General features: G+C 39.5%; 1 protein-coding gene across 2 annotated transcripts; it reads left to right on the top strand.

Moving 5' to 3' along the window:
- Positions 1-806: 806 nt before the first annotated feature.
- On the top strand, positions 807-26613 carry CHMP4C (charged multivesicular body protein 4C). Of its 2 annotated transcripts, none has more exons than XM_032250336.1 (5): positions 807-1194; positions 20470-20647; positions 23098-23212; positions 26110-26230; positions 26448-26613. In XM_032250336.1, exons 1-5 carry the CDS (start codon positions 1005-1007, stop codon positions 26510-26512), a joined length of 669 nt encoding a protein of 222 aa, XP_032106227.1. In that variant the 5' UTR covers positions 807-1004; the 3' UTR covers positions 26513-26613. The 2 variants fall into 2 exon arrangements, with proteins under 2 accessions (XP_032106227.1, XP_032106221.1); XM_032250330.1 differs by having other exon boundaries at positions 809-1194; positions 26110-26263.
- The last annotated feature ends 1319 nt before the right edge of the window (positions 26614-27932 follow it).

Genomic DNA, 27932 nt, shown 5'->3' with positions numbered 1-27932 from the left:
TTAGTAGAGATGAGGTTCACCATGTTGGTCTGGCTTGTCTTGAACTCCCAACCTCAGGTGATCTTCCCACCTCAGCCTCCCAAAGTGCTGGGATTACAGGCGTGAGCCACTGTGACTGGCTTAAGGTTTTTGATACATTGACAATCACTCAGAAAACTTCAGGTTCCTAGTTATAGAATTGAACTCAACCACCAACACACCCCAAAAGCACTGACTAGGAAAAGAGATGGCCACCATCTTTCACCCACTTCAAGTCTTTCAAGGATGATCTAGAATCTACTTGTGCCAACTGGTACCCAGGCACACATCAACCTGCCCAGACTACCAAATGCAGAAACAAGCCCAGTAGCAGCAGCTGCGCCTAGCTTGCCCACACACCTGCATCGTAGTGTAGTGGCAGGCAAATATCCTGGAAGCCTTTGTGTCCACACACTCATACCTACACGACATACACCTAGAGGAAAAGAGCTGAATATTCTTATTCACAAGAAAAGAGGCCTGAATACAGGAACACTATGCTCATGCACACACAAAAGACACGCTTTGCATGTCCAGCCTTACGCACTTACACTTTCACGTCCTGTCCCAGACCCCGGGACATCGGTTTGCTTTTCTTTGAGACATTCACAAACTAGTTCTTCAATCCTGAGACGTCCCTAGTGTGGATAAAAGGCAACTTCCCTTAGTCTTTGCCTGTCTCTCCAACTTTGCTCTGCTCTGCGCTCGCTCAATTCCCAGGGGGCCGAGTGGCGCCGGCCAGCCGACCTCCCTCCCAGCAGTGCCCTCCCCGCCCAGCCCTTGTGCCGCGGGGCGGGGCCGAGCTGGCGGCCAGGAAATGCCCTGGAGTGTGTGTCACCTGTCCACGGCGACTTGTTGATTCCCAGGAGCGCCGCCTTTCCGGTCTGGGTCCCTGAGAGAACTGCCTTGCTCACCTGTGGCCCCGGCGCGGTCCTGGGGAGCTCCCGACAGGCCCCCGGGATCGCTAGCTCTCCAGCTCCACAGCCATGAGCAAGTTGGGCAAATTCTTTAAAGGGGGTGGCTCTTCTAAGAGCCGAGCGGCTCCCAGTCCCCAGGAGGCCCTGGCCCGACTCCGGGAGACTGAGGAGATGCTGGGCAAGAAACAAGAGTACCTGGAAAATCGAATCCAGAGAGAAATCGCCCTGGCCAAGAAGCACGGCACTCAGAATAAGCGAGGTAGGCTGGGGTCTGGCCGGCAGGCGGGAGCCCGCCTGCCTCTAGCCCTTCCCTTGGGGACAATTGGCCCACAGCACTAGGTCCCCAGGTGGCCAGGTTTGCTCCTGCAGCCTTTTCTACTAACTGGTACTGACTTTTAGGGTCGTGACTAGGATGAGTTGAGCTGGACCCTGGCCCTGATGGCAAAATGTAAAGGGGCGCTAAAAATCTCAGTAATCAAGACGAACAATACTTTAATGCCATACTTAAAGGACTCAGAACTAATGCCAAAAAAAGAAATGATGAACAAAATATCAAAATTTTAAATAAAGACAGGATTGGTATTATTGATTTTTTTCATTTGCCTCTAGCTCTTACATTGTTCTGTACAGCACTTCTTTATTTAAAATTCTTTTTAAAAAAATGTGATGCTTTGTTCATTGTGGATTTTTTGATATTTTGAATTTAAAAAATACTGCATTAAAATATGATGTGTCTTGATTACTGAGCTTTTTTGCAACCCTGTAAATACTGCTCCTGGTTCAGCTCTTTCTAGGCCAGCCCTGCTGACTCCAACACTAACCACCAAGTTTTCTGCTGTATGTTTGTATATTAAATTACACATTTTAACTTGCACCTAAATCTTCAGCAAAGCATTTTCTGTTCTAGTACGATGTGGTTTACCTTGCTCCTCAGCTGTTGAAAACTTTAGCTGGATGTTCTGTTGAGAACTTAAAAAAAAAAAAAGTAGAGGAATTAAATATTAAATTTCCTATCACTGACTTTGGCACAAACAATGGGACTTTGAGTCAATAATGATTCTTGGCGTTCCTGTTGCACCTTGAACACCTTGCTCTTTGCCAGAGTTAATTGGTTCCTTCAGTAAAATTTCCTTCTATCGGAATCCTCTAAACAGCAGTCGTGGCACGTATAAAAACCCAGTGAGAAGCTGAAGTGATTTGCTCTTCTAATACCAGGTTAACGGCAGACACAGAAATGGAATTGGCAATATAGGACTCTGCTTACCACCAAACTCAAACATTCGCATCCTCTAGTTGGGCTTCTTTAGTCACAATGAAGCCTTGGGAAGGTTTGGCTCACTCTACAAGATGATGCTATTGTTTAATGCAGGAAAGGAATGATGTCTCTAGGAGCTGACCTTGAGAACTCTGCCTCTCCCCATAAAGGTACGCCAGCTGATTTATGGCCCGCTTATTACCAACAATAAAAATCCTGTATTAATGCATATAACTTTTGTCCATATTATGGCCTGTTTTAGAGGTAAATGCTGATTTCTGCTTTTACTTTGTGTCTGAAAATATTCTGGGAAGTTATTCAATGGCAATTTCTAAAGAAAGACCATATCATTATGGCTTGCTAAAAATGTTTTTGGTCGTTTTGTTGCTTGGTCCTTCCTCTTCAGTTTGATACACACTCTGAGCTTTGCTTAGTGTCTGTCAAGGGTTTTCTTCCCTTTGCCACCTATTTGGATCTGTATATAGCTTTATCTACCATGGTTGCTCAGCAAATATTATGGGTTTCTTTTTCTTTCTTTCTTTCTTTCTTTTTTTTTTTTTTTTTTGAGACAGAATTTTGCTCTTGTTGCCCAGGCTGGAGTGTAATGATGTAATGACGATATCTCGGTTCACTGCAACCTCCGCCTCCTGGGTTCAAATGATTCTCCTGCTTCAGCCTCCCAAGTAGCTGGGATTACAGGCATGTGCCACCACACCTGGCTAATTTTGTATTTTTAGTAGAGACAGGGTTGGCAGATCCCGTCAGGCTGGTCTCGAACTCCCAGCCTCAGGTGATCTGCCTACGTCGGCCTCCCAAAGTGCTGGGATTACAGGTGTGAGCCACCGCACCCCGCTGATACAGATTTTAAAAATCTGAAAAACTGACCATTTGCTTCTAGGAAGTGGTAAAAATGTAGATATACTTTCAAAGACAGAGTGCAAAATAATGTGGGTTTTACCGATTTTTTTTTCAGAAATATTCTTCAATTGGCAATGTACCAAAAATGGATCTCAATTTGACTTTATGAATAAAGACAAAAAATTTAAAGACAATGCTAATTAAGACTACCAATCTAACTTCCTTAAATCAAGGACATTATAGATGCAAGTATGAAGGGTGAATAACCCTTGTTTTTTGAGACAGGGTTTCACTCTGTCCCCCAGGCTGGAGTACAGTGGCACCATCTCTGGTTTCTGCAGCCTCCACCTCCTGTGTTCAAGTGATTCTCCTGCCTCAGCTTTCCGAATAGCAGGGATTACAGGTGTGCACCACTATGCCTGGCTAATTTTTGTACTTTTAGTAATTATGGGGTTTCACCATGTTGGCCAAGGTGTTCTCAAACTCTGGACCTCAAGAGATCCTTTTGCCTTGGCCTCCCAAAGTGCTGGGAATACAGGTGTGAGCCACTGCGCCTGGCCCTAATTTTTAATAGAAAAGTCATTAACTCTCCTCAGAAGCTTCACTGGTGTTAGTTTCTAGGAACTCCCAGAGCTTCTAGAATGGCTCTGGGAGTAACAAGAGGCTGGTTAGCATGAGGTCGTCTGTCATCTAAGCTATGGAAAGAATTCAGTCGTAGGCCCATGCCTTGGTAACACTCTCAATATCAGCACCTTCCAAATAAACCAGATAACTTCATATACTTCATAACTTCATAAAGACGGTTACTGTCTTCTATTAGCCACCAAGTGATATAAAATTGTAAAATAAAACCTGATATACTTAATACTAAATGGTCTGTAATTTATATGATAATCAGAGTGGTATAACTTATGTGCAGTTGAAATTTTATTATTAGAGATGGTTGGTCAGCTAACACTCTCTGAACGGCAATCTAGTATTATATCAGAAAAGGCCACAGTCCTAAGTCACTTCAGATTCCTCAAAGATCAATTTCTCTATAACAACAGAAGTTTTGACAGCATTCAGAATTTCAAAATGAGTTTTACTGGTAAAATGAATAACTTTTAATTAGCACAATAAATGTTAAAAATGGGGCAGAGCATGGTGGTTTACACCTATAATCCCAGCACCGTGGGGGGCCGAGGTGGGCAGATCACTTGAGGTCAGGAGTTCCAGACTGGCCTTACCAACTTGGTGAAACCCTGTACTAATTTTGTACTAAAAGTACTAATTTTGTACTAAAAGTACAAAATTAGCCAGATGTGGTGGCACATGCCTGTAATTCTAGTTACTTGGGAGGATGAGGCAGAATAGCTTGAACCTGGGAGGTGGAGGTTGCAGTGAGCAGAGATCGTGCCACTGCATTCCAGCCTGAGTGACAGAGTAAGACTACATCTCAATCAATCAATCAATCAATGTATGTAAGAAATGGTGAATTTTTTTTTTGTGGCAGGGTCTCGCTTTGTCACTCAGGCTGGATTGCAGTGGTATGATCAGGGCTCATTGAAGCCTTGACTGCCTGGGCCCAAGTGATCCTTCTACCTCAGCTTCTTGAGTAGCTAGCACCACAGGCAGGCACTACCACACCCAGCTATTTAAATTTAAATTTATTTATTTATTTTTGTATAGGTGGGGACTCCGTATGTTGCCCAGGCTGGTCTCAAACTCCTGGGTTCAAGCAATTCTCCTGCCTCAGCCTCCCAAAGTGCTGGGAAGAGCCACTGAGCATGGCCTCATTGGTGAAATTATAGGTATTCTAAATATGTGGATTGCTAAAACAGTTCAGAGATACTTCCAATATGCTCCCCCTACCCTCCCATGTATCAACAGGAGATGAATCTACTAGGTGTATAATTAACACTAGAATGGTGCCTGAAACTAGATCTCAAATCAGTGCAGTGTCTAGTCTTTAGTTTATGTGGGTTTCTGATGGAGTGCACCTCTGGCGGCACAGCAGGGAATGTTGCTGTCTTCCTCAGCGAGCCTTTCAGCGCAGGATGAATTGGAGCGCCTGAAAGTACCTAGAGTTGGGACTTCATAGAGCTTATGGGACAGGCTGGCAAATTACTTTTATATGTTTGCCAGTGTATGTTTATTTAATAACGTATATGCAGAATTTAGTCTGAAACTTGGTTTCATTACAACTCATAGCAAGATAGTCCAGGAGTAGCTAATTCTCCTCCCTTCAAATTTATTACCATCATAATCTACCAAATAGAACCTGAATACACATGACCAAATTGATTTTGCAACAGATGCTATCCAAGGCTCTATTGATCCAAAAGAGTAACAGCTGGAGCTTGATTTATAATTTGGTTGAAAACATTAAGAGGCCAGAAACTCTTGAATGCAGTTTATTTAGATTACTATGCTATAACTCTTGCTTTATAGGTAGTAATCTACTTTGTGGAAAAGCAAGCTTTTTATACATCATTTAATTTTTGGTTCTACTTCATCTGAGCCCTGTGTCTTAAAGTCACCTGGATGCATGGGGCCCACCCCCGTATATACTGATATAATTGGCTGGAGTGGGGATCAGACATCATTTTTTTTTAAAGTGCCCCCACCTGATTCTGATCTGTGGGCCAGAGTTAAGGATGGGGAGCCTAAATCCATAGGAATGTTAATGACGTGGAAAATAAGATCTGTTCCTATCCCAGCGCTTCCTGCCTTGGGAGCTAAAGAGTATCAATATCTCAGCACACTGCAGACCTCTCCTACCACACTGATCTGGCAACATATACCTTACAGGTCACTATTCCACCTTTTTTTTTTTTTTTTTTTTTTTTTTTTTTTGCTTAAATATCCCAGTCAATTTTTTTGCACATTTAGTAGAAAGTATATTGGTGTTATAGTTAAGAGCCTGGGCTTCAAAGCAGACAGCCAAATAAAGTCCTAGGTTCGATTTCCATCCCTGCCTGGCCACTTAATAGCTCTGTGACCCTAGACCAGTGCTTTCGATTGTCTAATTCTGTTTTCTTATCTGCATAATGGCAACGAGGACATAGATCTTCGGAGTTGTGGGGATGAATGGCATTATTGGGTGAAGTATTTGGTGCAATGCTTTATAAACATTAGCTCTTGGTATAAACTAATTACATTTTTAAAAGCTGTACTTGGCCCAGTTTTGGCCAAATTTTGTCTTCTGGAATACCATCAAATAAATCTACGTCATCTGTCCTATGAAGCCCTTTCACATATTTGATGGCAGCAATCAGTACCTCAAGTCTCTGTTTCTCGGCTCTGCCTTTTTCACCCTTCTCAGCGACCCCTCACTGTGCTGAGGTTTTCTCAATAGGGGCAGGTCAGGTGTGAGGCAGGTGAGATCCCTAGGACACAACTGTGTGACCCTGAGAGTGAGTGCCTCTTTATGCTTTGTACCCTACATGCCTCTTTGTCCCCCTCACCCTAGTCTTAGCTCTGTTGCTTGCCTTATCCCAGGCTTAGCAGCAACTCTAAATACGTAAATACGTGAAAATGAGTGGATCTAGTCTGGGATTATTCATGGGCTGATAAAGATTAATGGTTGAGATGGAGAGGAAGCAAATTTGGCCTAAACCCCTACTCAGCACCATTATACACGATTCCAGTGAAAATTGGGCTCGGAGGCTGTTCTACCTCTTCATCAGGTATCTGTCTGGTGAAGTGAGTCTCCAGGACAGAGTCCTCTATTGAATAAGCTCTCTAATTTTGAAGCCTGGGCTGTATTGGTAAGGATGAATTTGTTTTCAGAATCATGATGTGGACTTGATCTTCCTTGGAGGGAAGAAGTGTGCACAGTCCCATTCTTGGGTCAGTGGGAAGAACTTCCTCAGTCTCTTAATTTTGCTTTTTATTACAGTTGTCATAGAGCTGAGTTCTGCAGTCTTCAGACACTGCAGATCAGAAGGACATTTGTGTAAAGAGAGTCAGCTAGCTGAAAGTCAAACTAGTGATGGCAAAAACATGGCTCAGGTAAAATGACACAGCCATAGACTGCAAGAGCTTGATGAAAGTTCCCTTGGGAGATATAACTTACCTAGTAACCTTCATTCTTAAGACAGTGTCTCAAAATGTGGTACTCAGATCACCTACATCAGAATTCTTTCTGTATATTTCACTCATAAGTATTCATTAAAGATTATAACTTAGTAGGTTAAGTATAGGGTCCAGAAATCTGGACTTTGAACAAGTAACTCAATGATCTCTTCCAGCTTTGAGAATCTATGAAGTATTATTCAATGAGCTGTTAAACTGAAAGGGATTACTCTCTATTCTGTTTTCTTCCTCACCCATTCGTATTGTTTCTCCCTTCCTCCATCATCACTCAGATAATTGGATGAAGTATCTATCCACCTTCCCCTCTGCTTACTCTTTTTGTTTGTTTGTTTGTTTGAGATGGAGTCTCACTCTGTCACCCGGCTGTAGTGCACTGGCATGATCTTGGCTCATTGCAACTTCCGCCTCCGGGTTCAAGTGATTCTCCTGCCTCAGGAGAGTGGGACTACAGGTGAGAGAGAACCTTCTCCCTAGTAGCTGGGACTACAGGTGCATGCCACCATGCCCAGCTAAGTTTTTTTTGTATTTTTAGTAGAGACAGGGTTTCACCCTGTTGGCCAGGACGGTCTCAATCTCTTGCTTATGATCCACCCACCTTGGCCTCCCAAAGTGCTGGGATTACAGGCGTGAGCCACCATGCCTGGCCTGTTTACTCATGAAGAATCATTTAAAGAGCTTCTAAGAAGTCCTCAGATGTCCTCAATAGCCCCCTCAACCAGGTTTCTTCAGGGAAGTTCATATGTTTCATATGGTACTATAACTCATGAAGGGTCTCAGACTTACCCAGTATTCAAATTAGAACCAGGCATTAAAATACATTGCTTTATTTGCCTTTGATTGTCTGATTATTTTCTACTCAGTATTCTAGGGTCTGGGGGAAAAAAAAAACAAAAAAACAAGTCTTATCCCTGGGGCATTGACAACCAATACGTAGGCCAGATCTTACTCCACAATCAATTGCCCCTCTCCTGAAAAAGATAGATCAACGGAAACATGATCCTCTCCTCAATGATCCTTCATCCCCAATTTTCCCCCCTTACCAGAAGCTCCACTTGGGCTTTCACCCCACAGTGGGAAAACCTAAGATATCTGCGCCTAGCCCTGGGAACCCTACTCACTTCAGCTGTCGTTTTAAAACTTGGAGCTTCCCCACTACCTCCCTCTCCTCTCTGAGCCCTTGAAAAGGTCCAATATAGACTAACACTGATCTTGTGCTCTAAGGTGCTCGCCAGCACAGAGTGGACTGGGCTTGTTATTTCTTTTGTTCTGTTAATACAGTTTCAGTTTGAATATGATTTATCAGATACCCGTTTTCCTTGCTTTTTTTCCTACCGGATGTGGAAAGAGTTAAAACTCCCAGCTAAATTACTCCCCACATGCCCATGGAAATTAATATGTTCAGCTGCGTTTAGTATTTGACATTAATTTCTATTAAACATCCTCTTATTTTCAGTTGTTTTAGAATTAAGATTTTAATTCCAATTTTATTGTCTTATATGCAAGCTATTTCTTTGAGTTAAATTAGCCACAAATTTGATCCACAACCTCTATTGTTGCTGTAGAAGTTGTTGTTAAAATATTGAGTAAGACTGAACCAAGGACAGAAACTTGGCATGCCACTAGAGACTTCACTTCAGGATGGCCTTTGCATGATAGCCACCATGTTTCAGCAGCTAAGGCAGCTGTCCCCAACCCTTTTGGCACCAGGGACCAGTTTCTTGGAAGACAATTTTTCCACTGCTGTTGGGGGGTAATGGGGATGGTTTTGGAATTAAACTGTCCCACCTCAGATCATCAGGTATTGGATTACCGTAAGAAATTCACAACCTAGATACCTTGCAGGCGCAGTTCACAATAGGCTTCGCGCTCCTGTGAGAATCTAATGCCTCTACTGATGTAACAGGAGGCAGAGTTCAGGTTGTAATGCTTGCTGGCCTGCGGCTCACCTCCTGCTTTGCAGCCCAGTTCCTAACAGGATCATAAACCAGGGTTTGGGAACCCCCGCAGCTAAGGCATATCAACTGTTCGACAGATCAACACTCAATGAATTTAGGTGTTCACCTGGCTATAAACACCTCACCCACATTTCTAGTCTTTATCATCTTATTTCTCCAGCTTTTTCTCTTTTCTTCAACAATGCACTCAATATTCCTTGTGAATTATATTTCTAAAACTGAACTATATTCACACAACTGGGCCTCACAAATGATGGCTTGTGAACTGATAGTGTGTTACCTTCATTAGATTCTCTGGAGAGCTTTTTAAAAATGCCACACCAGGAGATTCTGTTTCAAGGGATCTGGAATAAGGTTCAGGATCTTGGTACTCAAAGCTTTCTGGGTGATTTTGAAGTGTGTAATGTTTGGAGGCCAGTGGATGGTTTATGGTTTTTCCTTGAGTCAGTATCCCGTAACTCAAAGAAAAGAAGCCTATAAAATTATTTTGATATTTTTTATAGCTGTGAACTCATTGGCTTAGAGTAATCATCATCTTCTAAATCCTCAGAAACTGGAGTATTTTTATTTTAAAATTTTGCTTTCAGTACGTGTGGCACAGTTTGCTGATGGATTGTAGCAACTTCTGGAAGAGCAATTGCTACTGTTTCTTATGTTATATAACATTACATCTAGTTTTCTTACATGAATTTGGAGCAGTATTGTAAATGTTTAAACATTTTATAATTATTCACTTATTACAAGGAAGAAAGGTACCACATTTGGGGAAATATTTACATTAAGTAAATAATATAATTTCTTTCATTTATATTATTTTGCAGTTTATTGAGTCAGCCAAAATAAGGTAGAATAAGTTAGAAAAGGTATTACTAACACCATAGTTATGGCAACGTCAGAGGATTACACAGTTTCAAGGAATTATGGCAGAATACTGTGAGCTCACCTACAGTTATTGTTAGTACGGCTAGTTTGTTTCTCAGTATTTAGGACTAATTTTTCAGGAGATTTTTTTAAGGTAACAGAAAAATACAAGATACTCTAATCAGCAATAAATAAGGCAAGGGATCTAATACTCAGTTTAAAAATTACAAGGTTTGGATTTGGGGGTCAGCATTGGAATGGGTAAGAATGAACTATTTTGGTATTCATTTTTTGTACTATGCCTAAGTACGTGTGAATCTATTTGTATTTTTAAGGGACAAAATTATCACATAACTTAAAATATAGAGATGATATTGTTAATTTATTTTTAAATATCACATTCTCATTCTCCTTTAGTAAACCTAACTAGTTTTGTACTTTACACGCATACTGATAACTTTAGTTTCTCCTACTTTTTTTGATTATCATTTGATAGGAGTTTTAATGAATACACAGTTTAAAAGTTTGCAGAAGAAGAAAAAATAAAATTAAAAAAACACAAACAAAAGCCTGGATTAAATATAAAGCATATAGTATACCACTCTCTGAATAATTGACTTTTCCTGTGCTAGACATGTTGATTCTTCAAGCAACTGGTGCCAGTAGGGAATTGCCTATGGGAAATATTTAGGACCGTCCAAAGTTTCTAAGATCATGCTTTAAAGCAGTAAGAACTATTATACCTGACCGGTGGCTCTTTTAACCACTGCTCAGCCCTTTTTTCAGGTATTTCTAATTTGTAGGAACTTCCAGGTAGTAGATGGGGGGATAGCTAGAAGTCCCCACTACTATCGCTCTGCACAGCCTCTGTCATCTCTTCCCCAATCTGGGAATCTAGTGACTTAAAATACCAACACTGTAATCACTACTTGCAAAACAAAACAAGCCCAAAAAAAGCAAGCAAACAAGAATAGTAATTTAAAAATTTCAGGCAAGGAAAATTAGGTCATTTTCTGTTAAAAGATGGAAAGCCTTGTGTTAAAAGTTTAATTCTTGATTTAAAAATTAAATTTCAATGCCAACCATTTAGCTTAAATGAAATAAAATTTACATGTATATATTTAGTTTAGATGGAAATTTGGAGGAATAAAATTATGCAATGAAATATTTAATAAGCACTTTGGACAGTTAATCTTTTTGACTGTCACATGGTGTTACATGCTATGTAGTCATACTGGGTGCGTCTTATTTGCCGTAGCAGTATTGTTGTTCAACAGGCCTTGCTAGCTTAGCAGTGCTATTTATACGATCATTTCTTTTCATATATTTGATGTATATAAAGTGAAAGTAAATATAACCTTGGAGTTTGAACAAAGATATTATTGTAACTCAAAACTTCTACTGTATTAACTGTAAAAAAAATTGTGATCATGGTCAACTAATTTGTACATATTTCAAAGGCCAAATATATAAGAGCCCATGCTTTATCATTTTGTGAGCAGTTTGAAAATATTTATTTATGAAAACTATATTGATTTGTTGGTGTTACTTGTATATGCAATCATTAAAGAATAGTATAGTTCATCATCAATTTCAAGGTAAATCTATTCTTAAAGAATTTCATATACTAATAGTCAACTTGAGGAGCTATATATTTTTCAAGATTTGTTGACGTTAGTGTCTCAAAGGAATAGTCATAGAATCACAGACAGTGAGAATTGAGAGGGGCTAAAGGAATATAGTTTGCTGTTTCTGAAACTCAAGTGGTAGAGCACCTGCAAGCCACAGGCACAGTGCTATGAAATACTGCTGCATCATATGACTAACGAATACTTTTTTACAAGTAGACAATTGAATCATATTAAATACATACATAATATATTATATATAATAAATTACACCTGTAGGTACATACATCTAGCTTGTAAAACTAAGCATAATCAGCTATTTCTCAGTTTTTCTGTTAATATTTGCTGGTTTCATATTTATACTTAAAAAAATTCTAGATGATAACAGGCCCACAAAGTTTATCGATTTGTGGGGTTATAAATAATACTAACAGCAAATTTAAAACTCATTCATTCAATTAGTTATATATTCTGACTGGTATCAAACAATTAATTGGGTTTTTACAAAGAATATCAAATAGATTTTAATTAATGCATTGGTATGTTGGTCAAATATGTTAATTCCACTTGCCCAGCAATTGACTTCTGAAGCAATTAATTACAAGAGATGCGAATTTCAGTGAGTATTTAAAATAAGTCTTTTATGAAAGCATTTCTTCCTTTTTTGACAACTCAAGGCCAAGAGCACTTTTAGATCATGAACTTCCCTTCTCTGATTTACCTTCTTTCATATTCTCTTGCATGATATCCTGGTAGCAAGAATTGCCTCATCTTCAAAAACAACCTCCAGCTCTTTAGGATGAGAAGCATCATTTCTGTTGGAAAATAACCTTAATATCCTTTGCCCATTTGTGATCTCTCTGGAGAAGGGGGAGGGCACTGATTATTCAACCTGTTTTTCTCCTCTTTTATGCCTTATAATATTAATCAATCACCTTTTTTAAACACAAAATTCAGTCCAAAGTTACTAGCTTGCTTATAGCAATACTGCACTTCCAAATGCCCTTAGAATATCTCTTATTTACTTTCTTCAATCTCATTCCTTTTTACTGCTTTCTCGGGCATCTGCTTTAGCATTACATAATCTTATATATCACTGTTGTGTGTTAGTCTTCTTCTAGATTGCAATTTACCCTCCATATGACATTTAATATTGGTGAGACCTCCAAAAATATGGAGGTTACATATAAGATTCAGCTGCTGTGGCAAGCTGGAGTACAAATCTTTAAAACGAAGATGTACTCTATATTTGAGGTTTATAGTCCCTAATTCCTAATATATTTCAGCCAGAAACTTTTTATTGGTATGATATTTGTAGTAGGAGAAAGGGTTGGGGAATGGAAGGAACCCATTAGGTTCCTTCTTTTTTCATCATTCATGTTCTTTATTTATCAGGGTATTGAGTATACATATAGACAGTCACTGAGGACTTCATCTACATACAAGAAATGTCACCATATTTCTTTCCATGTATGAAAAGAAATGATAATGTAAATAGAACTGCTCACTGAGCAAGGCCTGTTGAATAAGGTTTCTGCTACAGTGATGTCTGTGAAGCCTTCCCTTACCCTCCAGAGAGAGCCTGTAAATTACTCTGCATACCCACTGTACCTTGTACATGGTCTCTTCTTATTCTCCTCTATGTCTTCTCTACTACTTGAGGTGAAGAATGTAACTTACACATGTTAGTATCCCTAGGCACAGTGCCTATAGCATAGTACATGCTTAATAAATGCTTGGGGAATGATGAATAGGTGATTGCCCAATTCATATTTTGTCTCTCTCTGAGATTGTAGCCTTATTTCTTTGTCCCTCTAGTGCCTAACACAGTGCCAGGGATGTTGTAGATCTTTAATATATACTTGTTAAGTGGCTGAAATGAATGAATAAAGAGTAATTTTTAAAAGTAAAGAAGTTCAGTGAAATTCATTGTGGGATGCTCCTGGCCAAATGAGTATTAAAATTTTCTAATATTTCGCCGGTTGTTCTCAATCCCACCTGTGACATTGAGCAGATTATTTTGTTTTTATTCCACTTGGGAAATGTCTATGATGATGCTTATTCAGATTCTGCTTTTCAAAAATTAAAACAATGTGCCATAAATAGAAGGTATTGTTTAATTAATGAGGTGATTTGTATATGAGCAAGAACAGGGCTTACACTAAAGTTCCTCAAATAAAACATGATCACAAACCTTCCCATTTAAAAGCAAACAATGACATAAGCAATTATGTGTGACATATATTCTTAAGCATTCTCATACCTGGGCACTCTTCAGAGCCTCATCTTTTAGCCCTTCTCTAGAGATCATTCCTGGGACAGAGAAGAGCTATTATAATGCAGTTTCATATTTCAAAAACAGGTTTGTCTGTGTTCACTGGATATGATGCTTCCTAAAAGATTCTTCCTCTGTGCTGACTAATGGATTAGCAATGCACATATTTATGTACCCCAAATGAATGAAGGACAGGTTGACTTTTAAAACTGAGATGACTGGCTGGGTGCAGTGGCTGATGCCTGTAATCCCAGCACTTTGGGAGGCCAAGGCAGGTGGATCACAAGGCCAGGAGTTCCAGACCAGCCTGATCAACATGGTGAAACCCTGTCTCTACTAAAAATGCAAAAAATAGCCAGTCATGGTGGCATGCACCGGTAATCCCATCGGGAGGCTGAGGCAGGAGAATTACTTGTGAACCTGGGAGTTGGAGGTTGCAGTGAGTCGAGATCGTGCCACTGCACTCCAGCCTGGACAATAGAGTGAGACTCCATCTCAAAAAAACAAAAAACAAAACAAAACAAAAAACCAAGACACCCTATACATTATATGAGCAATGACATTGAAACTCTTTTCTGCCATTTTAATTATTTGGCGTAAATGACTGAAAGCTTTCCTCCCTTGGCAGCATAGTAGAGTTACACAGGGCTAGTTAAATTGGTTCAAGTGGGTAATTCTTTCATTCTATTTCCAGTCCCCAGTGTCCTGTCATAAGGACTCTTCACGTATACTGTTGGCAATAGTACATAAAGGACATTGTTCTGCAACTCCACTGCTGAAGGAACATCACTGTTATGTAAGGAGACAAAACCCCTGGCTGTTTCTCTGCCACAAAGGAATACAGTAGATCTCTTTGTCTTAGACAGAATATTGTCCAGGTGTCACCAGCTGCTTAAAAGCACATGCAGGAGTTTGAAAGATTGAATTGCATCTTCTACACAGGTTAAATTTCACGGCCCTGAAAAATGTCCTTCTTTGCCAAATCAGGAACAATGCTCGATTTGCAGCATTTTTGTGCATGCCTTTGAAAAAATACAGCTGCTTCTTTCCCAGATTGTTAGGGAACAAGGCTAAGGCCTGTCCAACTCATGATGTATCAGTGGCCTCATCAGTTTATGTACGACAGCTCACCAAGAGACTCACATACTTGGCTATTTGAAACAAAAGCCTCCTGTCTTTATGTTTGGGAGAAGTTTAACTTGCCAGGCAGAAATCATAGTAAATGTCAGGTATCCTAGGACCAGCCATGCAGAAGTTACTGGTTTCATTCACACAAGGTTTTTAGAAAAATGTAAAGTAGCGTGTAAAAATTGGGGAATTTTGCATGTAAATTGAGATTTCTGGCTTCCGAACATGTGGTAGGCTGGGACTACAGGTCTGCAAAGCAGCTTGGCACCGAATCCCAGCAGTGCTTCCCTTAGGTCAGGTTTATGCTCCCAGGTCACTGGTGTCTCCAGTTCTTCCTCTTGACTCCTTTATACTGAGGCCAGTGTTTGTTGTTATATGTTGCCACTACTGCACTAGTTTTTATTTTTATAGAAGAGAAACGTTTCTCTTTTTCTTTCTTTCTCACAGGAGAAAAAATAAAGAAGGCCTTTTTCCCAGCCTTCTTGCTGCTTCACTTAATTCCATTAGCTCCCTGGCTCCTTCTGAGTTTGGGTCTCTGGTTGGGCGAATATGTAGTGTGTGGCATGGGAATTACAGTATAAGTTGAGATCCTAAGTGTTGGTGAATTTTCAGATTTTTCCCCAATATTTTGAAAAGCAGAAACCATATGTTAACATAGATGTTTAAAATTATGTCCAAATCAGAAATTATTACGAATGGCTAACAGTTGTAAGGTTCGGTGTCCTACCATGAGAGTCTCACCATGTGGTTCTGACAATCTACAAAGGAAGTGATGATGATGAGGATCCCTAATATTTAGTAATTACTCACTATGTGTCACTGCCCTAAATTTATAAATGCTATTTCATTTAATTCTCAGCAACCAAATGAGTTACATCTCCATTGTTCAGTAAGCAACTTAGGTAAAGCCACATAGCCTTATATGTGAATGAGGGAGCCCAGATTTGAAGGTAAACCACTCTAGAGCATGATGTTCTATTGCTGTCTTCCAGGTATTATTGTTCTTGTCATTCAGGTGAGAGAACGTCACTTAAGATGAGTTCAGGTCATGCATCACAATTATTACACACAGGTATTAAGTGGTTTAGGTAGAATTGAAACATAGGTCTCAAGCTCCAGAGCCCCATCCTTTATACCACATTGCTTTTCTAGATTTTCAGAAAGTTATCTAAAATTAATTTTTACTAAGAAATATGACATATTTTTAAATGGAGAACTTAAAAACATTGCTCAAAAAAAAAAGAATGTTTAGGATCAATGGGTACCAGTCCAGTTTCAGATATGTATAGTCACTAAACCAGCTTGACAAGTCAGGGAGGACATGCACTCTGAACATTCCACTGCCGGCTGTGTTGGGTGGAGTTTAGCTATGTAGATGTGGAGTTTAGCTTCTTAGGATACTCTAATGAATAATATTGTTTGTTGTACCTATTGAAATGGAGAAGTGTTTTGTAATATTATGTTTTGGTTGTGATGAGTTATGATAAAGCAAATGGGTACTTTGTTATACAGTAGTCTGAGAAATAAGATATGCAAGCCCAGTAATTAAGAATGTTATATAAATTGCTATTATTTATTTAGTTGCTACATTCCTACCATTTACAGGGACTGGATAAGGTGTTTTCCATAAATCATTACTAATTCTTCTAATCACCCAGCCTGATATAATCCGTATTTCCAGAACAGCAAACTAAAGCTCAAAGAAGAGATGTGACTTGCCCGAGAACACACATCCGTGAAGATGTTTGTTTGTAGCATCTCTGATTTCTTTCAGGAGTGTTTTGTAATTCTGTGATACTATTTGGCTGTGTCCCTATCCAAATCTTATCTTGAATTGTAGTTCTCATAATCTCCATGTGTCATGGGAGGGGCCAAATTGAGATAATAGAATCATGGGGGTGGTTTCCCCCATCTTATCTCAATAGCAAGTTAGTTCGCACAAGTTAGTTTTATAAGGGGCTTCCCTCTTTGCTGGGCTCTCATTCTTCTCCTTCCTGCTGCCATATGTTTGCCTCCCCTTCCACCATGATTGTGGGTTTCCTGAGGCCTCCCCAGCCCTGAAGAACTGTGAGTCCATTAAACCTCTTTCCTTTATAAATTACCTAGTCTTGGACATGTCCTTATAGGAATGAAAGAACAGACTATTACAGCAAGTTGGTACCACAGAGAGTAGAGTGCTGTTGTAAAGATACCTGAAAATGTGGAAGTGACTTTGGAAATGGATAACAGGGAGAAGTTGCAACAGTTTGGAGGGCTCAGAAGACAGGAAAATGTGGGAAAGTTTGAAACTTCCTAGAGACTTGTAGAATGGCTTTGATGAAAATGCTGATAGTTATATGGACAATGAAGTCCAGGCTGAGGTGGTCTCAGATGGAGATGAGGAACTTGTTGGAAATCGAAGTAAAGGTCACTATTGCTATGCAAAGAGACTGGGAGCATTTTGCCCTGCCCTAGAGATGTGTGGAATTTTAGACTTGAGAGAGATGATTTAGAGTATCTGGTGGAGGAAATTTCTAAGTGGCAAAGTGTTCAAGAGGAAGCAGAGCATAAAAGTTTGGAAAATTTGCAGCCTGATGATGCAATAGAAAAGAAAACCACATTTTCTGGGGAGAAATTCAAACTTGCTGCAGAGACTTACATTAGTAAGGAGGAGTCCAGTGCTAATCACCAAGACAATGGCGAAAATGTCTCCAGGGCATGTCAGACACCACTGTGGCAGCCCTTCCCATCACAAGCCTGGAGGCCTAGGAGGAAAAAATGGTTTCCTGGGCCTGACCCAGTGCACCCTGCTGTGTGTAGCCTAGGGACGTAGTGCCCTGCATCCCAGCTGCTCCAGCGAAAAGGGGCCAATGTGGCTAAAAGGGGATAAAATGGTCCAAGGTACAGCTTGGGCCATGGCTTCAGAGGGTCCAAGCCCCAAGCCTTGGCAACTTCCACATGATGTTGAGCCTGCAGGTATACAGAAGTAAAGAGAACAGGACCACCATTCCCCAGACCCCAGAATGATAGATCTATCAACAGCTTGCACTATATTCCTGGAAAAGCCACAGGCACTCAATGTCAGCCATGAAGGCAGCTGGGAATGGGGCTTTACTCTGTAAAGCTCCAGGTGTGGAGCTTCCCAAGGCTGTGGGAGACCACTTCTTGCATCAGCATGACTTGGATGTGAGATATGAAGTCAAAGGAGGTCATTTTGGAACTTTAAGGTTTAATGACTGCCCTATTGTATTTTGGACTTGCATGGGACCTGTAGGCCCTTTGTTTTGGCTAATTTCTCCCATTTGGAACAGGTGTATTTACTCAATGCCTGTATCCCCATTGTATCTAGGAAGTAACTAACTTACTTTTGATTTTACAGGCTCATAGGCAGAAGGGACCTGCCTTGTCCCAGATGAGATTTTGGAGTTGGACTTTTAAGTTAATGCTGGAATGATTTAAGACTTTGGTGTCTGTCAGAAGGGCATGATTGTGTTTTGAAATGTGAGGACGTGAGATTTGAGAGAGGCCAAAGGCGAAATAATATAGTTTGACTGTGTCCCCACCCAAATCTCATCTCGAATTCTAGTCCCTGTGATCCATGTGTCATGGGAAGGACCAGGTTGAGATGATTGAATCATGGGGATAGTTTCTCCTATCCTCTTCTCATGACAGTGAGTTAGTTATCACAGGATCTGGTGGTTTTATAAGGGGCTTCTCCCTTTGCTAGGCTCTCATTCTTTTCCTTTCTGCTGCCATGTTAAGAAGGACATGTTTGTTTCCCCTTCCACCTTGACTGTAAGTTTCCTGAGTCCTCCCCAGCCCCGAGGCACTGTGAGTCAATTAAACCGTTTTCCTTTACAAATTACCCAATCTCAGGTATGTCCTTATGGCAGCGGGAGAATGGCCTAATACATTCTTCTTATAGAGATCTTTAACCTCACTGTTTAGCTGTATTCCTAAGCATTTTATTCTTTTTGTTGGTAAGTCTCTGTTGAGTGTGATGGCGTGAAAAGGACTTTAAGCCATTTGACTTACAAAATTATTTTAGCTCTTCCTTAAAAGACAGATTAAACAAATTTTGTTCTATAAAAAAAGTTTGTATATAACAAGGAAGACATGAAAAAAGAAAAGATGTAAGTGCTGTTCATCAAGAACTTAAATTGTGCTGTTGTATCTGGAGAGGGAGTTGGAGCAGAGCTTAAGGATCCTCAAACCTCCATAGTGGGCAGGAAGGGGTGAGGAAGGACAGTCACCACTTATAAGAAAAAATAAAATGTCCTACACCCAGAGGCAAGCCTTTCTTTGGTAACTTTAGTAGTCCCCTGCTTGTGTACCTACTCCCTGCCCCACATTTTTCTTGCACAGAGCTATTGGCAACTTTCCCTTTAGGAGAGAGGCCTTGTGGGGAAACTCACATAATGACAAGATGCACAGCCACTTATATGAACTATTCCAGTCTTTTATAATATTTATAAATATGAACCTATAATAGAAGATTGGAAGAATGTTGAAGAAAGGTAATTGCATGAAAGAGAAGAATCAAGATAAGCAACACAAACAATGGAACCCAAAAGAACAGAAATAATGTCAGAAATAAAATATATTACAAATAAAACTAGTGTTAGTATCCTGAGGGAGATTAGGGAGGCAATTATATCTATAAAACAAGAATAGGCTGCCAAAAAAAAAAAAAAAAGAGCAACTAAAGAACAAGAACAAGTTCTTAGAAGTTAAAGGCATAATTAAGAAAATAAAGGGTAAAAAATAGAATGAATATAGCTGAAGACTAAACTAGTGATCTGAAAATAAAGTCAAGGAATTCTCCCAGAACATAGATAAAAAAGACAGGGAGGGCCAGGTGTGGGGACTCACACCTGCAATTTCAGCACTTTGGGAGGCCAAGAGGGTAGGATTGCTTGAGGCCAGAAATTTGAGACTAGCTTGGGCAGTAGAGCAAGACCCTTTCTCTACAAAAAAATTAAAAAAAAAGAAAATAGCTGGGTACAGTGACATGTGCCTGTAGTTGCAGTTACTCTGGAGGCTAAGGCAGAAGGATTGCTTGAGCCAAGAGTTCAAGGCTGCGGTGAGCTATGATTGTACCATTTCATCTGGTCTGGGTGACAGAGTGACACCCTGTGTCAAAAGGTCTTTATTTTTTTTTAAAGTTTACTTTTCTATTGCATGATTGGTACTCACATTTTTATCTATCCTTTTTCTAAAATCTGATATTTGCAAAACCATTTCTGTGGCATATGTTACGGAATAGGAAAGCTGCTTTTCCATTCTCTTACACTTACCAGATATTTGGAAGAAAAAATAAAATAAAATGTTGGAGACAGTGCTAATTCGTGCTGGTAATTGAGAGGACAATGTGACTTGTTTATTTCTCAGGTTTATTTTGGTATACTCATTGTCCTTAGTTAACAGCAAGTCTAAGTCCATAGTTGGTGCTGAGTAAACATCTCTTAAGTATCTCTTTCTCTTTCCTAATAAATATGACTTCTTTTTTATTTAGCTGCATTACAGGCACTAAAGAGAAAGAAGAGGTTCGAAAAGCAGCTCACTCAGATTGATGGAACACTTTCAACCATTGAGTTCCAGAGAGAAGCCCTGGAGAACTCACACACCAACACTGAGGTGTTGAGGAACATGGGCCTTGCAGCAAAAGCAATGAAATCAGTTCACGAAAACATGTGAGTGACTCTGGTCTCCCCATGAATCATAAATTCCCTCAGTGTTGGGAAGAACCTTTGGAACCATATTATGATTTTGGCAGGAATGGATTTACTCATTTGAGGCTCTTTGACATGTTGAATGAAATAGTGTCTCAGAGAAAGATTGAAGGTTATAGCAACAACAAAAAAGACCATGAAAAAAGGAAGGGCATTCATTTTTGCCTGTAATGTTTCCCAGTTACTTTATGATTGCTGGAAACTGTACCTGTAAATATTTAAATTCTACGATTTAAAAAAGGCATGGCACAGTGGCTCATGCCTGTAATCCCTGCACTTTGGGAGGCTGACGCAGGTGAATCACCTGTGTCAGGAGTTCAAGGGCAGCCTGGCTAACTTGGTGAAACCCAGTCTCTACTAAAGATATTTTTAAAAATTAGCCAGGAATGGTGGTGAGCGCCTGTAATCCCGGCTACTCAGGAGGCTGAGGCAAGAGAATCACTTGATCCCGGGAGGCGGAGGTTGCAATGAGTGAGATCGCACCACTTGCACTCCAGCCTGGGCGACACTGCAAGACTCCGTCTCGGAAAAACAACAGCAACAACGACAACAACAACAACAAATTTTAAAAAGTCTTCAATTTCATCCTCTGTGAGGGTGTTGGAACTATGGGATAGTGTCTGTCAAACGTTGGAGGGAATCAGAATCACCTGGAAAATACATAAAGAGAACACAGACGCCCAGGCTCCTTGAACTAGGAAAGGGTTTGGGTCCATGTCATTCTGATGCTAACCAATGTTTGAGAACCACTGACACAGAAGAATAGCTATGAGCATGGATTTGGGTGTTAGATTTTCTGGGCTATAATCCCAGGCCAACAACTGACTATCCCTTGGGAAAATTATTTTGTCCTTTATTCAGCTTCCGTATATGTAAATTAGAGATGATAATAGTACTTACCTTGTGGTTATTGTGAGAGTCAATGAGATATTATATATAATGCACTTAGCATAGTTCCTGGCACAAAGGGAGCACTCAGTAGTATTCACAGTTTGCTTAACATTTGCACTGGGAAATATGTCTGTGACCTGATCCTTTTCTGATATTGCATATGAAAGTGGAACCTGGGCCAAAGATGCACAAGAGCAATGAGTACCTATGAGATGTAGACAAATTTTCATAGAATGGGAAAAGGTGAAAAAGCTAGAGGCTGGGGGGAGTGAAGACAACCTTGCTAACACTTTCTTTTCTGGATAATTCATTAACAATCAGCCTCCATTTTTACAGCTTCAGGGAGATCATTAGATTCATTATCAGAGTCAAAATTCTCTGTTGCTTTTGGGTACCAAAATGTATTACAAAATCAGCGTTTCTCTCCAGGCAGCTTGGCAACATCGTACCATTGTATTACATTTGAGAAAAATTCGTTCCCAGGCCCAAAGTTTAGCCATACATTTTTTTCATGTTCCTTTTTAAAACATATTTGTTGAATATTCATTATAAATAGAATAATAAGGTTTAGAGATAAGGGATGGTCAAAGGGAAGTAAAAGTATTCTTTTTTGATTATTGCATTAAAATGTGTCAAAATGGCTCTTATAGAGTCAGAGAAACTCACAAAAAATTAATTCCATTGTAAATCAAACTTTTGGTATTTAGGCTACTTAATAATGAGGGCATTATCACTTCTCTTCTATCCAATCAGTTTGGCCTAGTTTCAGAGTTGTAGGAATTATTCAGCGACCAGTTACTATAGAAACATTCCAGAACCTGGCATGTAGACACCAACATGCTTAGGCAGGTGTTTAGGAGCCAGCGAAGCTCAGGTGTTGGAAAATGTCTTCAAAGCTGCTGTTCATCCTGAGCCAGTGACTACCTAGATTTCTTTGCTGCAGTTGCTAATTCTTCTGAGGGCTTTATAGGTTTAATCCTGCTCTCTTTAGTAACCTCTTAGGGCATCACCACTAGGGGAAAACCCTCAGGGAGCCAGGATCTCAGAGCCGCTAAGTGTTGTTACAAAAAATTGCTCTCTAGCCCTTCAACAAAGGGCTGCTGTCAGATAGGGGCTCCTGAGAGTCGCCGAAGCTCATCTAGTCTTGGTGGTCCTGGTGGTCTGTGGCAGTGTTTCCTGCAGAGTTGATACACAGCAGCATATATTTAAATTTGACATATGCCCAACCAGAAAAAATTTCAAAATGGGTCTATAAATATTAATAGTTATAAAATACTTTTATTTTTAGTGAGTTCCAAATGTAATAGATATTTGCTTAGTGCTTTTAATATATGTGCATATACAGGATTATTAACTTTTTAAAAAAATATAAATTATCTTTAAAGTTGGTAAATATCAGGAATATTTATCCTACTGAAATAACTAAGAATTTATATTAAATGAACTGACTTTTTCATGTAGGATTATATCTAAATTATAAGTTAACATTCTAAAATGTTCAACAAAATGTGATTTCCCAGGGATCTGAACAAAATAGATGATTTGATGCAAGAGATCACAGAGCAACAGGACATCGCCCAAGAAATCTCAGAAGCATTTTCTCAAAGGGTTGGATTTGGTGATGACTTTGATGAGGTACGTAACCCAATATGGAGAATGCAGGACTGTGGCTGCTGTAAAGAGTAGCTTCCCATCATATACGGTAGGCAGGTTTCCTTACTACCGAAAGAACAAGTGATATTTGTCAGAAAGGTACTTCTCTTAAGAGAAAAATAAAGTGTTAGTAGCTCTGATTTAAAGGGAAGATTAATATAGTTTGGCAAACAGCTACCTAATTAAGTTTTCGGCTATTAAGGAAAAAACAGCATGTGATTATGTAAAGTTAGTGACTTTTAATGGTTGAAGTCTAAACAGCCCCATTAGGAGGAACTAAATGCTCACACATCTGGGCAAAACAAAGTAGACTTTGTCATTCTGCATGAAACAGAGGTATGTTTCTCTATGGCTATTAAATTAGAGGTTAGGCTGCCTCTGTTTATTACTCAGGCTATGAAACCAAATAAATGTGGAGTGGCATTATTAACACACAGATTCCATGTAGATTAATCAGTCCAATAATACAAACGGACTATAATTATAATGGTGATGTCTGCACTGTGAATTTCAATCGTTCTCAAAGCACACACAAGTAGGACTAGCACACATATAGAGACATTTCCAAAGCTTGGATTAGCATGGCAAATAATGCAACTTCCTTCATCTATGTGATATTAAAAATAATACACTTAGCAAGTAAGGTGTGGTTCCATGGAATCCCCCTAAATGAGAATGGGTATCAACACCTTTTAAAAATGGTGCTGACAAAGGGTTGGAAAAAATATGGCTTGCAGGTCAAATTCTTCCCATGACCTGTTTTTGTGTATCCTATAAGGTCAGTATAGGTTTCACAATTTTAAACTGTTGGTGAAAACTGACAACAAAGGAGACTATGGAGCAGAAGAAAACATGCAGCCTGCAAAGCCTGCAATATTATTATTTGGTCCTTTACAGAAAAAGTTTGCCAACCCCTAGTGTGGACTAATAAGCATCTAATGAGTAAATAATGATGTGGTGGAAAGGACTCCAGGCTTATGTGGATATTTGGGCTCTATCATTTATTGAAAACTTTGTGGCCGGGCACGGTGGGTCACGCCTATAATCCCAGCACTTTGGGAGGCCGAGACGAGTAGATCACAAGGTCAAGAGATCGAGACCATCCTGGTCAACATGGTGAAACGCTGTCTCTACTAAAAATACAAAAATTAGCTGGGCATGGTGGCACATGCCTGTAATCCCAGCTACTCGGGAGGCTGAGGCAGGAGAATTGCTTGAACCCAGGAGGCAGAGGTTGCGGTGAGCCAAGATCGCGCCATTGAACTCCAGCCTGGGTAACAAGAGCGAAACTCCATCTAAAAAAAAAAAAAAACTTTGTGTAAGTCCCTTTTACTTTTCTGACCCTTAGCTTTCTTATCTATGATCATGAAGATTATTAGATCACTGGATTATCTCTAAAATATCTTAAATTAGTGTTTGGTACCTAAAGAATGAAAATGACGGAGGAGATGATTACTCTGTTATCATATTGCTAAAGAAAATATCAGTATGTTTCTGCTGCTGTTGAAAATGATGAAGCACTATTGATAATTCTGGGCATACATTTGGCATAGGATAGCTTGTTCTGCCATTACTATATTTATGGTATTTGTCCCTAATTGTTTTGTGAGCAGAAATAGGACATCAGGGTATTCACGTTGATACCATTTTATTCATATGGCCTGTGGAAATCCATCAAGTGCACAACTATATTGACTGTGCTATTTCATATGGCCCAATGCTATACACCTTCATATTTTCTTCTCTTTTTATGAGGCGAATTTAATAGAGGTCAGACAATCTTTCAGCTTGCTGCAATTCTGATACCCACTGACTCAATCACATGTTGTGATTGGCATAAACATCTCTCTTCCCACAGTGTTATTACTCTCACTTTAATGTTGGATTATTATTTGTTTATGTGCCTTTCTCCTGCATTTGAGCATAATCTCCTTGAATATAGGGAGTGTTGATTTTCAAAACCTGTCAAGGAGTGAGTGCTCAATAAATTTGTTGAATAATGAATGAATGAATTCTCTCATTCATTATTCATTCATGAAAGAAAAATCTACTTGGATGAATATAAGGTGTCCCAGGTCATTTCTAATAGTGACAGCCACATAATTCCATCAATGGCAAGTTTAGTTGTGACTCTCAAACTCTCTCTGAGAGGGCTGGACTCCACTTGAGGACTTATGAAGCCAGTGAGATCTGAACTATCTGAGTCATCTAAGAACTGGCATAAGGTGACTTACATCTTTAAGGTCTCAAACTAGCCTTGTCTCTCAGAAGTTTTTGGGACAGGGAGTAGTTTAAGATTAAACCAGACTCTTTGGTACTATTGCTAAAAGAAAGAAATATGGTGTACTTATCTTAAATTGAACTTTTCTTAACCCAAATGTGCAGGCTAATTTATATTGGCTTTGGTGATTTGATAAAAGAATCATATCTCTATCTGATTCTTTTTACTTTCTGTGCATTATGGTTTTGCTGTACCTGTTGTTTTATTTTCAGTAGCATTAACCCAAAGAAAAACATTCATTTCTACCAGTTAAAGTTTTGTAGATTATAAACAGTAGAAAAGAACACATTGGAAAATGACAGGCAAGGTGTAAATTTCCCAGAAGCATGGGGAGGTTATATATTCAGCTAGCACAAATTACATGAATGGCTGTTTACTGAAGTATTAGAAGATTAACTACAACAAATTTGCACAACCCAAAATATTCATTTTTTAATCATTGCTCAGTGTTGCAAAAAAGACTTAGTTTTAAAATAAATATTCCATTTCACTGGATTCTCACATATCAATTGGGTAGCAGATGTTCTTGTTACTGTGTTTGAGGAAACCCACGTCTTGAAACGTTAACTCCATAATTCTTCCTTTCTCCTGTGTTCAGGATGAGTTGATGGCAGAACTTGAAGAATTGGAGCAGGAGGAATTAAATAAGAAGATGACAAATATCCACCTTCCAAATGTGCCTTCCTCTTCCCTGCCAGTACAGCCAGAGAGAAAACCAGGCATGTCTTTCACTGCACGTCGAACCCAAGCAGGTCTGCTACCCAGCTCAACCACCTGTGGTCAGATAGTTGCCTAAAATGGTAGCCAGGCCCATTCTTTTTAGGACATGTTTTTGATTTCATATTTAAAACATTTTTATATGTAATTCATACCTGTTTTCAATGATCAAAGTGTGAATGTCACCAATTACTAATTTTTATCTATTTTATGTTCCAGCATCTTCCCGGAGGGCAGAAGAAGATGATGATGATATCAAACAACTGGCAGCTTGGGCTACCTAAACTAAAATGCATTTTTGATACCTAAATGAGCTGTAGATAAAATATAATTTTTTTTTTGCCAAGTTCAGAAGTTAACAAAGGCTGTTTTTTTGTTTATTTTTGTTTTTTTTTTTTTTTTTGAGATGGAGTCTCGCTCTGTCCCCAGGTGGAGTGCAGTGGCACGATCTTGGCTCACTACAACCTCTGCCTCCCAGGTTCAAGCAATTCTCCTTCCTCAGCCTCTTGAGTAGCTGGAATTGCAAGCACCCGCCACCACGCCCACCTAATTTTTGTATCTTTTAGTAGAGACGGCATTTCACCATGTTGGCCAGGATGGTCTCTATCTCTTGACCTCATGATCCGTCCGCCTCAACCTCCCAAGTGTGGGGATTACAGGTGTGAGCCACTGCGCTCGGCCAACTCTGTTTTATAATTATACTGAATGAATAATTGTGTTTTAAGCCTTCTAAGTAAAAGTAAAAAAGGAGTCATGTGTACATATAGAATCAATGATGGAGGCTAAGCGTGGTGGCTTGCACCTGTAATCCCAGCACATTGGGAGTCCAAGGTGGGCAGATCACTTGAGGCCAGGAGTTTGAGTCCAGCCTGACCAACATGAAGAAACCCCATCTCCACTAAAAATACAAAATTAGCCAGACGTGGTGGCACGTGCCTGTAATTCCAGCTACTTGGGAGGCTGAGACAGGAAAATCGCTTGAGCCAGGGAGATAGAGGTTGCAGTGAGCCAAGATTGTACCACCTGCACTCCAGACTATGTGACAGAGAGAGACTGTCTCAAAAAATAAAAAGTAACACATTTAGTATAGCTGGGAAAAGTAACGTTGTTTCCTATGTGAATGAAAAGTTGCTGTGTGTATCCATGTAGCTATGGTAAATGTAAATATACTGTGTCTCTTTTGGGAGCGACTTCTAGTAGAGGAGTCTTATATGAATCTATACATAAATAGTTTCACTTGAGTTTTGCAGTTTGAAATCTTAAAGGAGCTTTAATTGACATTTATTATACCAATTAAGCTTGGAATGGGGCAATGGATGCATTTCGCAAATGTCTGAAAGCACTAACAGCTTACACTGCTGAGTGAGAATCTCCTGGGTGTAATTTACCCACTTAGGGAACTGCGTTAACACTCCCAGGCCATTATGATGCTGTTATGGCTTCAGTGTGTAAATGCATGAGTGTTCTTCCTGTTCTGTTTTGTGCTCTCTTGTACATAAATTTACACTTTACAGAATATTCCTTGTAAATACATAAAAATATTGGCAATTAAAAGTATATCTTGAATAAAATTTTGGCCATAATTATTTTTAAATGAAAATAAATTACAAAATTATGTATTACCCATAATAGATCATGGACCATCAAATGACAAATATCATTTAATAAGATATTTTAATATTCTCTACATTTGCTTACCAATAT

Source organism: Sapajus apella, unplaced genomic scaffold (genome assembly GCF_009761245.1).
Source record: "Sapajus apella isolate SASKATOON/1434 unplaced genomic scaffold, GSC_monkey_1.0 scaffold3, whole genome shotgun sequence".
NCBI lineage: Eukaryota > Metazoa > Chordata > Mammalia > Primates > Cebidae > Sapajus > Sapajus apella.
This window is presented reverse-complemented; position numbering and strand designations above follow the sequence as displayed.

Bases quoted from the DNA above. Each gene is read 5' to 3' on its own strand.
- CHMP4C (XM_032250330.1), top strand. From the start codon at position 1,005: ATGAGCAAGTTGGGCAAATTCTTTAAAGGGGGTGGCTCTTCTAAGAGC. The intron at 20,648-23,097 runs GTGAGTGACTCT...GTGATTTCCCAG, and splicing joins AAATCAGTTCACGAAAACAT to GGATCTGAACAAAATAGATG. The intron at 23,213-26,109 runs GTACGTAACCCA...TCCTGTGTTCAG, and splicing joins TTGGTGATGACTTTGATGAG to GATGAGTTGATGGCAGAACT.